Source organism: Folsomia candida, unplaced genomic scaffold (assembly GCF_002217175.1).
Source record: "Folsomia candida strain VU population unplaced genomic scaffold, ASM221717v1 Fcan01_Sc043, whole genome shotgun sequence".
NCBI classification, from domain to species: domain Eukaryota; kingdom Metazoa; phylum Arthropoda; class Collembola; order Entomobryomorpha; family Isotomidae; genus Folsomia; species Folsomia candida.
Window position 1 is genome coordinate 784,420 of NW_019091235.1, and position 15,487 is coordinate 799,906.

The 15,487-nt window shown below is 37.1% G+C and overlaps 1 protein-coding gene and 1 long non-coding RNA gene across 2 annotated transcripts; both read right to left on the reverse strand.

Moving 5' to 3' along the window:
* Nucleotides 1–1,597: 1,597 nt before the first annotated feature.
* On the reverse strand, nucleotides 1,598–5,918 carry LOC118433175. Its single transcript, XR_004833228.1, has 3 exons — nucleotides 5,624–5,918; nucleotides 1,793–2,206; nucleotides 1,598–1,713 (listed from the first exon to the last, which is right to left on the reverse strand). It is a non-coding gene; the product is annotated as an uncharacterized LOC118433175 (long non-coding RNA).
* Nucleotides 5,919–9,440: 3,522 nt separating this feature from the next.
* LOC118433179 lies at nucleotides 9,441–10,064 on the reverse strand. The gene is made up of 2 exons (XM_035844861.1): nucleotides 9,651–10,064; nucleotides 9,441–9,579 (listed from the first exon to the last, which is right to left on the reverse strand). The coding sequence occupies exons 1-2, from the start codon at nucleotides 10,061–10,063 to the stop codon at nucleotides 9,561–9,563; spliced, it is 432 nt and encodes a 143-aa protein (XP_035700754.1). The 5' UTR covers nucleotide 10,064; the 3' UTR covers nucleotides 9,441–9,560.
* Nucleotides 10,065–15,487: the final 5,423 nt, after the last annotated feature.

Here is a 15,487-nt window from a genome sequence, read left to right on the forward strand (position 1 = left end):
GCCTATGGCCCATAAAGCTACATGTTCAAGAAATATTGTACAACATTTGTCATTCGCGTTTTTCCATAAAAAATATAAAACATACATATAGATTTAATCTGTACCATGATCATTGAACTTTTTATCCCCGTAAAATAAGTGCACATTTGTACTTGTATTTGTATTTTTAGCTTATTTACAATTAAGTAAATGGTAACCTGAACCTAAAGACTGGTGCTGTCCATAAATACATGCTGTTAAAAATCTGGTAGTCATATATACACTCCACACTGGTACTAATTTTAATAAAGTCTTATCGAAGTTGTACTAGTTTGTTTCTGCGTAATTTATTTCTGTGGTAAGTAATTTTCTATTACCACAAAATTACTAAATGATAATGCCCATTACTACCAGGGCCGATGGAGTTTGTACGTATGTACTCCGGTCAGTAATGATTTATGTAATACCAGTTTTCTAAGGGTGTACATGAAAATTTGCATCAACTCGCTTACCAGGCACGTTTCTCGGTCTAAATTTCATGGATTGGAGGACCATTCATAAACTTCATTATGACGGAAGGCAACTGAACACACCAAATCTGACGCCATATTGTGTCCACTATAGAACATACATAGATTAAGCGGGTTTTTAAGTTATAACCCTTGGTACACTAACCTCATGAATGCCCTCTCACTATCTGAGGAGTAAAATGCTTTGTTGTAAAAAAATCGTGCACCTTTGTCTCCTCCTGGCTTCTTGGCAATGTTTTCGCCATATGCACCATACATACATACTTACCTACTTTCCCCGTCTTAATTTTTACACTGACCAGTACAGAAACAATGACCAGCAATTAAAATGACGCATCCTGCAGTGGCCACGTATATATGCTTTAACCATCTTTAGCCCATGAAAGACCAAGCCCAAATTCTTACACCTACTTTCACCTTTAATCGAGACCCATATCAGTCTAAATTTTATTAATTTTTATCATTGAAATAATCAAAAAAATAGCTACAAATTTTATTTCCGTGCTTATCATATTTTAATTTTCGATCGTGTTATCACTTTTTTTGTCGGGGTTGTCATCATGCCGGATTGTGTGCAGGTAGTGTTGGAATGGTTGGTGTGGTTGCGTCTTGAGATCGTGTACGCTTGGCGGGGAGGGTGCGAAAAGGCGCGGAGGGGGTGGATCTGGTTTCGTGAATGTCTCGCCTGGCAGCCTCAGACGACCAACTTGTGCCTCATATGTCTCGACGTGACCGCCGTCCCTGGATTGGAGGAAGCTGGGAAGGAGGGCGTCCACGTATTGTTGAGGTAGAGAGGGACCATTTTCTATTTTTTGGCATAATTTATGTACGCTGATACGGAGAAAGTTTGGGGGTTGTTGCCTGTCGTGATTCAGCTCATTAGTTGAAAATCTTCACTAATTCAAAATTTGTCCAAAAATCGTGTATTATATTAATCATAAGCTATTTAGTTTTTAGCGGAGATGGACATTTCGTTAAACTTATAGGCATGCATATGACTGCTAGATACAAATTGTAAAAAACGCGTTCGATCAGTCATTTTCAAGAGTTTAAGAATTTTAAATTAAATAAATAGTACATTTATTCGTTGCGTCATCGCTTCTTCAGGGTTTCAATTTTAGACGTAAAATACATAAATATTTGTAGGTAGATATGCATATTCCTGTGGCCGATAGATCAAGGGTTTGAGTTTTGCACAGATTTCCTGGAGAAGTATAGTAAAATATGAATTTTTTATTAATTAAATAAACAAATTTAATATGATGTTGGGTCATAATTCTCACTGAGCGCATCCTTTTACGTTGTTCTCCGCACAACTGTCCAAATTCACTGGTGGGGGGGCAAATAGTGAAGGTCCTGCAGTAATTTCCCTCTCCAGGTTAAGTTTCACAATCGGCTGTCAAGATTGCTTCTTTCTGTCCATTAATGCATCTGTATGCCCCTTCCTTGCGACAAAACCCGCCTTCTTTCGGGTTCAGTTCAGGTCCGCAGAACATGTAAAAGGAGCCTGTCGTGTTGAGACTGGAAGGACACATACAACTCGTGTAACTGTCCGGCTTCCCAGGACGCAATTTTGAATAAGGGTCGAGATATTTCTGAGGAAGGAGTTTCAGCCTAATCTTGCTGTAGTCCACGTTTCCACACGCCTGGGTTGCCATGGCAACCAGTATCAGGACAGAGGTCGCCATGAAAATGCTCTACACCAAAATAAAGCTTAGTTTGTAACATATTTATATGTTAAAATTGGCAGATTATACGCGGAAAATATAAAAATGGGAGTCTTAATTCGATTCATTATTGGAATACAATTAGTCATAATTGAATTTCATATAAAGCAATTTTGAGTTTCATGCAACGGGAAACTAGTGCATAATTAGACCAAACTGGAGGCTGCAAAGATAACTAATTATGTACATTTCAATTTAGAATTACAATTTGTCCAGAACCCTTTATTTTATAAAAATTAATGTGAAAGGTTTGTTCAATTAATGTTGACTTGGATGTCAACATTTGCAAAACGAATCACATTATCATACGTCGGATATGAATGAAAAATTACTTTTTCCATTTATTGACCTAGAGTCGCCAAAGTTTCTGAGAATGTTTACGGTCACTGGTAGGTCACGTAGGTCAAAGCATATTTTCTCATATTTGTCATATTTTCGGGTTTTGGGACATATTCATATTCCCGATCATATTTCGGGCTTTTTTCGTTCATTTTATCATTTTTGCCCAAATTCTAAGATTTGACAACCAAATCGACAGAAAATGACAAAAAATCAGATTTCTCACAATGCTTCATTATTAAAAACTTGCAAAAATTTACATTCACTTTCGCCGAAGGTGATTTAATTCATTGGGAATGAGTTAAATCACCCCCAGAACTTATTTTATTGCTAAAAATTGAGTATCACAAGACGAAATATAAAAAATTAAGCCAAAAATTTTAAAAATAAAGTCATTTTTATGGTCATATTTTGGAGATTTTTACGGTCATTTTTCATTCATATTTTGAGGTTTTATCGGTCATTCATATCCGACGTCTGCACATTATACCCAACTCCGCGAGGTGCAACGCTCGGTTAAGTTATGACGTAAGTTTGAGAACTTACGAATGAACAGAGTTTGGGCTATACATAATTGGTATTGCATGTATCTAACGATTTACATAAAGCGACCAGCTAACTTACTGCTCAAATTGTACAGTTCTACCCAGAAATTATTATCTAAATATACAGAGCCTGTAAAATCACCGAACTTCGTGAAGTTGCGAATATGAAGCTTAGGCGATACAGCAATAACTCAAATTCATAGAATCACAGTTAAAAGCTGGTGAATCATTCACCATGAAAGATTACCGTTGTAGGGTTTAGCTACATAAATAAGTAACTGCACCGCATATAATTTTACAGTTGTTCCAGATTGGTAAACTCTAAAAACTTGACGCTGAATGAATTGTTCGGGGTTTATAACGAAATTAATTATATATATTAATTATATATATTAATTTTATAAGGAAATTCGTAGTAATAAAAAACACTTGTTGTTTCTTTGTTGCACATTGTTCCACGTGTCACACATATGTACAAATATCTATAAAGAAATTTGTGAGCCAAAAAATGGTATTTACAATTCATGCGTAGATTTAGCATAATCACGGAACCAGGGTTGCAGAAATCTCATCTCACCTTCACAAATCTCATCTCACTGAGATATAATGAGAAATAGTGAGATATGAGAAATATGAGATTTAGCGAGATTTATGAGCCATGCACTAGCGCCACCTAGCGGACGTAGTCCTTAACTGCATGTTAATCTCATTATTTCTCATATTTCTCACTCAGCCCCAAGTGAGATAAATGATATAAATCATTAAATCTCACTAAATCTCACTCAGTGATATATATCACTTGTAACCCTGCACGGAACATTTTTCTCTTAAATACCTGATGTTAATCGTCACCGCACGTTGTGCATAATATGTGACTTCACCAAATCATGTTTCCCATAGCAAAGGGATAAATTTTCCTCGCATGGTGGCAAATTGTCATTGGCTGGTGTTAATTTTACCACCATTAGGTGAGAAAGAGTGACACCACGCGGTGAAGTCACATATTTATGTACACCTATCGGTGACAGTTGACATCGGGTTACTATGAGTGTAGCAAATTACACGTCTGTGTTTAAACTATGTATTTATATGTACAGTATGTAAGAAAAGTATAGCTACGATGACATATTTTTTATCTCGACATGATGCCGTAATATTTCAACTTTGAAACTCCGTACAAAAATGTCAAAACTATCTACCGACAATTTCCTCGTCGCCGATTTTTAATGTCGCAGATAGGTCAAAGGTCAGGATTATTTTTCTAAAAAAATTTGAGGCGTCGAAAAAAAAACTTCGTGGATAATTTTTTTTGAAACTTGCAATATTTTTTACTGAATGCGGCATGCGTTTTGAAGAACAATGAGCTTTGTTTGGACCGTGTACGATTTTTTTGACGCCCACAGGAATTTTTCGCCAAAAAGAGGTTGAAGGTCTAAAATCGCCGCCTTGGCGAAAATTCAAAAACTGAAATATACGTTTGCATATCCGGACCCTCTATATGCAAACGTATATTTCAGTTTTTGAATTTTCGCCAAGGCGGCGATTTTAGACCTTCAACCTCTTTTTGGCGAAAAATTCCTGTGGGCGTCAAAAAAATCGTACACGGTCCAAACAAAGCTCATTATTCTTCAAAACGCATGCCGTATCCAGTAAAAAATATTGCAAGTTTCAAAAAAAATTATCCACGAAGTTTTTTTTCGACGCCTCCAATTTTTTCAGAAAAATAATCCTGACCTTTGACCTATCTGCGAAATTAAAAATCGGCGACGAGGAAATTGTCGGCAGATAGTTTTGACATTTTTGTACGGAGTTTCAAAGTTGAAATATTACGGCATCATGTCGAGATAAAAAATATGTCATCGTAGCTATACTTTTGTTACATACTGTATCTAATTAAATGATAATCCAAAGGCTGCACGCACACGAATATGTATGTGTATCAGTTCGCTTGCCACGCACATATATATGTCAGGGTGCGTAAACATTTTTGTTGTCCGTGGTTTCTCCTAAGGGGGATGCAAGGATGAATATTTTTTTCAAAAAAATCGAAAAATCAAAAGTTGGGGAATTGCATGCAATTTTGCCATGCATTTGGTTGTTAGCCAAATTTTACAAATTCTAATATTCTGTACCAACGACCTTATCCGACCTATATGACCCTTACTGGTCAACCACTTGACCGCTCTTAGCAATCTCCGAGCTTATTCTTCATTTTCGGAGATGGAGGCCAGGATAAAATGTATTTATTTCATTTTTGAAAAGTGGTTGACAACCAAATTCATGGGAAAATTGTATGCAATTCCCCAACTTTCGATTTTTCGATTTTTTTGAAAAAAATATTCATCCTTGCATCCCCCTTAGGAGAAACCATGGACAACAAAAATGTTTACGCACCCTGATATGTACATACATACATACATCTCTCCATCTACATACATACATACATCTCTCCATCTACATACAAATAAATTTCATGGCTTGGGGGTGGTTCATTAATTATTACCTCTAGCAGAAGGAAGGAAATCGTACACACACCAAATTTCACATGATATTGGAGCTCATGTGGATCAAGCTGGTTTTTAAATTTTGATCCTTGGAACACGGTCCACCTGAATGGCCCCTCACTATCAGAGTAAATTATTCGTCCACCTTTGTTTCCTCCTGATTTATTTGTATAATTTTAGTAATATTCTTTTCACTTTGCCCGTCTTATTTTTTACACTAACCAGTATAGAAACAATGACCACCAATTAAAAGGACTAGGAAGTCCAACATTGGTCACGTAGCCCCTGGCAACAAATTCTAATACAAACTTTCGCCTTTAATGGATACCCCTATCCGTCCAAATTGGACTTTGTTTCGTCAATGTCTCGTCTCTCACCAGCAGGCGACTAATTTGTGCATTCGTAAAGTGACTGCATTCGAAAGGTTATTGAGATTTCCCGGGTTGTGGAGGCTGGAAGAGATGGCGTCCACTTTCTCTTGATATAATCAGAAATGGGGTGGTTTTCAAAGTTGTGGCAATAATTTGTGGCAATTTAATTTACGCCAATAAGAAGAAAGTATGTGTGATGTTATTTGAACCCGGTTTAGACATCCGTTGCAATCTTGGCGCATGCAGAATAAAATTTTCATAATTTTTTGAAAAAGCTAGTTTTTGTGAAAGTAGGCAATTTCATTAAATTCTGACATGCTAGAGGTTATAGAATATAGTTTGAAAAGTAATTTGGTTCGTTTGACAAAGTGAGTTATACATACGCTGATTGAAAAGTAAATTTAATAGTCTTCTGGTCGGATCTTTCTGGTCCCAGTTCCTAACATGACGCATAGTATATAATTTTGAGGAAATTAAAATTTTTGTCTGCCAGGAAGATCAAGGGTTTTTCCTGAAGAGGTTACAAAATATTAATTTCTTACTGATTGAGTATATATGTATGAATATTTTACAACTCACGCAACACATGCTTTGGGGTTGTTCCCTGAACAGTCTTTCAATTTCAATGGATATGGGCAAGAATTGAGGCTTTGGCAGACATTTCCCCCTCCGGATGAAGTTGCGCAATCAGCTGTCAAAATAGCTTCTTTCTGACCGTCAATGCATCTGTACATCCCTTCCTTGAGGCAAATTCCGCCTTCCCTGGGATTCAAATCCGGTCCGCAGAACATGTAAAATGAGCCCGTCGTATTGAGACTTGCTGGACACATGCAGCCCGTTAGCTTGTCGGGCATACCAGGACGCAATTTAGAAAATGGATCGAGATACTCCCGGGGGGTGGGTTTTAGTTTTATTTTGCCGTAATCCATGGTTCCACAGGCGTGGCTTGCCAGTAATATCAGTATCAAAATAGATGTCCCCATGGTCGTCATGGAAATGCTCTAAACCAAGATAGAACTTAGGCAATGGAACTTGTACTATCTTAAAATTGTCAGGTTACATTCTAAAAAATGTCACTTTTTGGGGTGAGGTATGCATGGAAATATGTATATACATACATACATTAGACAAATGGATATGCTTAGGAATGAAAATTTTCTCCGAGTGGGACCGGTCTTTGTATGTGAAAAATTTTCACGCACTCAAAAATTAGGCGACGCATACGTATCTATTTCTGGGTTTTCATGAATACAGTTTTCGCCCGTTTGTATACAAATTTTCGATCATTATCAGTATTTCCGCCCTCAGAATTTGCCCAAACCAGATCACAATTATACTTTGTATGAAATCTGCAAAAGTCAATTCGCAGATTTGCCATATCGAAATCTGAAGAGGAGAAAACGCGCCCCAAATTATAATTAATCCAAATTTATGGCACGGTTACTCCTCTTCGGAGACAAGTTCGTAAAAATGTATGCATGTAGCCTTGTCCAACCTGATTTTTGGAGAGTTTCGAAGCCTCCGATGTTCTTATTCTGAAAGATTACATGGTACGTGATTTTTGATGAGTTTTTAACTGCACTGCAGGTTAGAAGCTTTAACAGAAATTTGTTCCAGATTGGGTAACGATGACGCTCATGTAATCGTACCGTGTTTATAGCGACGATACAGGAAATCGTAGTAACAAATTTCGCTTATTGTTTCATTGTTTTGGATTCTTCCACGTTGTGATGACGCTGGCCTGTTTCTGACTGAACATTTTTTTCAATCCAGCTCCACCAAAAAACTCAAGCTAAAATTATAGGTCACGTGATACTTGTTTTCCCGTTAAGTATTTTTGAAATTTCAGGAATAGTATGAAAATGTCAATTTTTTAAGTAAAAAAATGACTTTTTATTATTTCAGGCAAGTAATTCTGACGTGTGTGTGTTTAATTGTGTGCTTAATTTACGAAATCGGGTTAAAAATTTACAGTCACTGCGTTTTAGTTTTTGTCATAGTCATATACAATATACTTTCCTTATCTTAAGAACGGTAACAATTACCAAAAATTTATGGGACACATTTGCCACCTAGGAACCAACTCGCTTTAATACTGATACGGAGAAAGTATGATTTTTGTAAAATTTCTTAGCTTATTGCTTCTATTATAAATCCTTTCACATCTACCGGGACGAAGTTAAGTATTTTTAGTATTTATAAGTGTTATTCAAAGACAGTTATTATTGTTTCAAATGTTGATTTATTTTCTGTAACAAAAAAATAATTTCTTTCTATCAGTGAATGATTATTATTGGATAAATATGGCATAAATAATGCTCACGGAGTCGGCCAGCATCCTTTTGGGTGGTTCTCCGAACAATCTGTCAAATGCAGAACGGTTGGGCAACTCCCATCGACGTCTTTGCATTCATGTGGTCTCTGTTTGGATAATTTGTCACAATCCAGCGTCAATATGGCATCTTTCTGACCGTCAATGCATCTATACATCCCTTCCTTTAGACAAGTCCCACCTTCTTTTGGATTCAGTTCCGGTCCGCAAAACATGTAAAACGAGCCCGTCGTGTTGAGACTGGCAGGACACATGCAACCCGTGTGCCTGTCAGCCTTACCCAATTTTGAATATTGATCAAGATACTGTCTCCAGTTTGAACTAAATTATCCAGCTGAAATTATACAATACCTTGCTCCAAATCGCTACAATACATAATTATAATGTCGAAGGAATTTTCGTACGTGCATACTGATCAGGAAGTTGGTAGTAATAAAATTGGTTTATTAATGCATTGTTTCCGATTATATTATGTGACGACGTCAACCTGTTTGTTCCTTGGATTTCTGCTGTTATTTATTTGGAAACAGACCTCATGGGTGCCCCTCAATATCTGACAAAAATCTTTTTGCTCTAAAAAACCCTACACCATGGTTTCCTCCTGACTTAAATTTTCTCAAAATTCTCTGAAAATCAATTTCATGCTTTATGTACATACGGCACCTTATTTTCCCCGGCTCCTGTACTAATGCATGCACCTTATTTTCCTTGTCTTATTTCTCACACTGACCAGTACAAAAACTATGACCAGAATTAAAACGATGCATTTACCACGTAAAAAAATAGTAAAACCAATATGGGGCTTTAACATACTTCTAATAAACAACTGCACGAACATTACTTACTATACACAAAATGTTTAACTACTTGCCTGGAAGCTGTTGGAGCACATGGGAACATTAACACCGCAGGACAGGGGAAGGGGGTTTTTATAACACGGGAAGGCGATGGGGCATCAAATAACCGTTAGGACATTGTCTTTCTATTCCCACGCTTCTGCGGCCACGGTTAATCATACCCACCAAAAATTTGGAGAAGTGCAATGAAAATGAACAAAAAATGCACTGATCATGTAAGAGACAATAATATGGTACTGTTGCGCTTGCAATTCACAAGGGTTTATGCACAGATATGTCATAAATTTTATGAATTTTAATAGATTGAAAAGTTAGTGTATTGGTCTTCTCGTCGCGTCCATCTATTCTCAATTCTTCAGTTGACGCAAAATTCATCTCAACGTTTGATTTTTGACCTGGAGAAGTCATAAAATATGAATTTCTTACTGATTGAAAATTAGCAAATTTAATGTTTTATATTGCTCACCAATCGCATGCTTTGACGTTGTTCTCTGTACAGTCGTTCAATTGTATTGCTGGTGGGCAATACTTAGTGCTATAGCAGATAGTTGCCCCGGCGGTCAGTTTTTCACAATCCACTGTCATAATCGCTTCCTTCTGACCGTCAATGCATCTGTATATACCCTCCTTGAGGCAAACCCCGCCTTCTTTTGGATTCAGTTCTGGTCCACAAAACATGTAGAAGGAGCCTGTCGTATTGAGCCTGGTCGGACACATGCAACCCGTGTACTTGTCCGGTGTCCTACTGCGCAGTTTTGAATATGGATCGAGATATTGTCGAGGAATGGGTTTCAGTTTTATCTTGTTGTAATCCATATTTCCATGCGCCTGGGTTACCACAACTACCAGTAGCAGAATAATGGTCGCTATGGGGGCCATGGAAATGCTGTATATCAAATTTGAGGTTAGTTTGTGAGATTTGTAAAAGTTAAAATCTTCAGATATGCAAGGAGCTAGAGAAAAAGGTATTCATTAGAATTAAGTTATGGGAAATTATTCTCACAATGGAGCTCTCCCAGCATATTCTCTTAGAATATGACTAAACAACATAGTAGTGTCTATCGATCACAAATATATTTAGTATGAAATCTGAAAAAGCTTGTCTGTCAATTTGCGGATTTCCCAGACAGATTTAAGGAGAAAATGCGCCAAATTTGCACATTCTACATTTACTGTGCGTTTTTTCCTTTTCGGATGTAAATATATATATCCTTGAACCCCATGAGAGCAGATTACCATAGCCAAATATAACATCATAACTGCTTGTATCATACAAATTGTATGGCAAATTGTAATCTCTGCATATGGGTATCTAAATCCTTGCAATAAATGCAAAAGAGAAAGTTACATAAGTCTGTAAATCTGCAGCATTTATGTAGCTTATGTGTCCATGTCCGCTCATACAAATGGCTCAATGGTCTAGGGGTATGATTGTTGCTTTACAAAATATTGTGCGATTTATTGCTCGCAATAAAATGGTCCATGGTCCACCACAACATGGTCCATTATGGTCCATCGATGCACCATCTGAAAAATGGTCCATGGTCCATCAATGGACCATATGAAAAATGGTCCATGGTCCACCAATGGACCATATGAAAAATGGTCCATGGTCCATCAATGGACCATATGAAAAATGGTCCATGGTCCATCAATGGACCATATAAAAAATGGTCCATGGTCCATCAATGGACCATATGAAAAATGGTCCATGGTCCATGGTCCATCAATGGACCATTTTGGTCCAGTGGACCATGGTCCATTGCGAGCTATGTTGAACCCTAAATACATATATGCAAATATACGTATCCTTGTCCCACCTGATTCTTGTTTTGAAATAGCCGACGTTCTTATTTTTAGAGCGGTGAATCTGATTGTTTACCGATAACTCAAATAGGACGAAGAACACTTCAAAGCTAGGGAATAATTGATCGTGAAAGATTACTTACTGAGCTTGTAACTGTACCGAAAATGATTTCACAGACATTTGTTCCAGATTGGTTAACTTTGACGTTGAAGTATATAATCGTATCCTGGTTATGGCGATAATACAGGAAATAGTAAATTGGTAATAAATTTCATTTATGATTTCATTGTTTTAGATTGTTCTACGTGGTGATGACGGTGGTCTGTTTGTTCGTCGGGTTCGTGCTTATTTATTTGGCAACTGAAGAAACCGTGAGCGAGCCGCTGGCCATGATTTACGACCCACAGGAAATCGACACAGGATTAATCCCGTTTCCAGGGACAATTTTATTGCCGCCTGGGAGCTTAAAGCGATCTATGGTTAAAGGGATGTTTCAGTAAGCCAATTTCGTTTTCTGAAGACTTTTTACTATTTGTTATATTTTTGTTCGCCAATTCTTGAAGAAGTTGAGATAAAACTGGTAAAAATAAATATTTTAAGACTCAAATATTTTGAGCTGGGTCAAGAAATATGATTCTTTTAAATTGTTTTTTGTGAATTTCTTTCAAGTTTTACCAAGCTGTCAATATGTAAAATGCACGAAACTATTTTATTTTGATTATTATTACAATTTTTGCCGCGTATATTATTTTATTATTCTGCATATCTAGCACGTTTTGGGGGATAACATATGAAGAAAATCCAACCGCACCTGACAACGAGCTCTGGGAGATGAAAACTTTTATGGAAGCTGTCTTGGATGCATCCCAAATTTGTGAGGGCACCCAGTCTTTTCTTCAGCATCACCACTTCGTCAATAACATTGACGTGTCCACGGACTTAAGGTCCGAACAATATGAAGCATTTGTAAAATCTTACACGGCCCAGAACGTGACGGGGCGTGATGATGCGTTGGATTATAACATCACGGCAAAGATAGCGCCATTTTTAGAAGCAGTAAGTCGATGATTGATCGCATAATTAGTAAAAACTACCTCTGGTTAAATATTAAAGGCTTTTCGGATTTATCTAGGGTATGACGGCGGTTAACGAGATGTTTACAGCTTGTGCCTTAGGGGGCGAAGTATACAACTGCAGTAGCCTATTTATCAATTCGTACACCGAACTTGGAAGATCTTTCACCTTCAACGGCATACCGGAAATAGCTGTCAAGTGAGCAATATTAAATACTTACTCTGTTAATAATTATAAGATATTTCGACAAATTCTAGTTTCCTATGACTAGCTATCATAGATATACCTTTTATCCACATTTTGTATTGTCATCCAGTTTCCATCTTTATATAAACCTGCGTACACTGGTCAGCGTAACTAAATACACATGTATTTGCCAAATATTCACATATACCGTAAAACCTCTATTTATAGCCGGGGCTAAAATCCAAAACTGTGCGTCACAGACCAGGCTACAATTAGAGACCGGCTATAATTAGAGACCCGGCTAAAATTTGTTCCGCGCTAAGTTTTAATATCATAAAATGACTTTTTGTATGATTAAATGCATTCTTGGTCAAATAAAATTAAAAGTTTTGTAATTTTTGACCTCATTCGTGCATTCACCGAATATACAGCATTTTCTTTAATGTGCTATGAGCGGGGACACAGCGGACAAGACAGGTAATTAAAGACCCGGCCATAATTAGGGACCCGGCTATAATTAGAGACCCGGCTAAAATTTTGAAAACTTGGTCTCTAGACCCGGCTATATTTGGAGACAGGCTATAATAAGAATAGGGCTATAAATAGAGGTTTTACGGTATGTATGGCGCGAACATTAAAAAAAGAGTACAATTTTTGAGTACTCGTCAACCATCATCTATTGCGAATCTTAGTTGAACCATCGCCCTCCGAGGTTACTGAGCAAGGGTGATGGTTTAACTAACAATGGAGGTCTCCCAACGTATGCTCACAGATTTGGACCAAACTAGTGTCAATCGATCACAAATATAATTAGTATGGAATTTGCAAATGGAACTATCTGCCAATATGCAGGTTTGGCGGAGATATTTGCATTCAAAGCAGAAAAAATGCGCAGGAAATTTGGAAAATGAAAAATCTACCGGCCTTTTGGTGCGTTTTCTCCTCTTTTTATGCAAATATCTCCGCCAAACCTGCATATTGGCAGATAGTTCCATTTGCAAATTTCATACTAATTATATTTGTGATCGATTGACACTAATTTCGTCCAAATCTGTGAGCATACGTTGGGAGACCTCCACTGTAAGTTTCGCGATTAATTGAGCATTACCTGTAAGGTGAAAAATTGATCCTAACTTTCCAATCACCTGAACACAAACAAAGTCACTGAGGAAGGATGAAGGTTGACAAGTACTCCAAAATTCTACTCTTGGTATTTATAATTTTCGCACGTACTGCAAAAATGACAAATTTATGCAAAAGAAAGCGATCTTTTTTGCCAGCGGAATCATTATTCAGGTTTGAGGACAACGAATTCGTTGATTTTAATTTGGCAAAGGGATTGCTGTTTTATTTGAAAATTAAAAAATACGTGAGTGTTGCATACTTGCCTGAGTTTTAAACTCAAGGTTAGCTGTATATAGAAAATGTATGCAATTATATATACATTCATGTTGTAAAAAAATTAGGAGGGAATTAGCCAGGCGTACCAATTGTAATAATAATAATTGATTTATTGCATCATTCCCCTGTACTGTATCCTTGGAGAATTTCTAGACAAGGTCATGTCTTCAAAATTTCTTAATTTTTTTACCGATTTTAAAGTTTGAGAATATGGGCGATTTATACTAGGAGAGTTTGGTTGTCAAGTAAAATAAAATTCTTCATGAAACCTCATAAAATGCCAACGATTTATTTTAGTTGTAAATTAGACTAATTATAAAATAATTGAACCAGGATCGGTATCAAAAACGGTACCTACAAATTATTTGCGTGCATTTTATAATATTTTATGACTAGCTTTATTTCTTGACAACCAAACTCTCCCAGCATAAATCGCCCATATTCTCAAACTTTAAAATCTGTAAAAAACTTTGAGAAATTTTGAACTGACATTACCATGTCTGGAAATTCTCCAAGGATACAGTATAAGATGTACACTTACAATGGGGGTCTCCCAACGTATGCTCACAGATTTCGACCAAATTAGGGACATTTTGTTACCAAACCGGTAATAACCCCGGTCGCGAAATTTGAAAATATTACTAGTTGGTAACTAATCTACCACTCAATAATAAATTAATTACTATGCGGTAGAGTCACATAGATACTCCACCTGGTAACAACTTAGTAGCCTGGTTTCTTAGAGTGTACTCAACAATTTTAAAAGTGAGAATAACAACAAGACAACAAGTCTGAAGGATTTATTAGTTCATTTGAAATGAGACTTTTTCATAGCCTAAATCAATGTTTGCTGAATACAGAGGGGTGGGACAGAAGAAGGAGCCACTTGAATTTTAGGGGTGGCGTGTGATGCACAGTCGCGGCATTTTCAAAATTTGCATATGTCATACCCAGATAGTTAACGAAAATTTAGCACTATTCAGAATTTCCCTACGGTTAAAAATGCCCCTGCAGCACCCCCCAGAGTGCGAGGCACGCATAAAAGTGTTTTCCAAAGACATACTGAGCCAGAGAGCCATTGTTAGAAAATTTGCTGCAAATGGATTTATCGTCGATCGAAAGTATTTTTTCTAATGTACTTAAAAACGTTGGAATCAAGCGGAGGGAAAAAGCGGTTAGAGCTCCACCCCCACGGAAAGGATACCCAAGATCCGCTTGAACCAAAAAGTTTATCCGGAAAATCAATTTTTCGCCAAAACGGTAAATCCACCAACTAAAAGTTGCATGGCGAAAATGTTAAACGTTAGTAGGAGAACATTTCTAGAGTCATTCACAATGACCTACAGCAAGTGACTCGTAGGAAATCCCGAGATCATGCTCTCATCCCAACTTATTTCTCACAAAATATCAGCCTACACGAAGGATTTTAAAAAAAGTTTGGGTATAACAATTATTCCTACTATAGAAACTCTCTGATATCAATCCGATGTTTTTTTTGGATTCGAGTACTTAAAACAGAGCCTTCTTGAAAGGAAAACGCGTGCGTTTTGATGCACTTTGGAAAAGTGTTCAGGACGAGTGGTGCAGAATCACTCTGAAAATTGTGTCAAAGGTCATGACTGGTTGGAAAAAGCGACTGAGGCTCGTTAGATAAACTAAAGGGCTTCACACTGAACCAATTACCAAACTTCACAAACGAATAATAAGGCCGGAATAAATTTAGGCAAAGTGGCTCCTTCTTCTGTCCCACCCCTCTGTATACGTACACGCACGGCTAAAGAACTGTCCTGCGATTGTGAAACTTTCATATTTATGTAAATTACATATACTTTATT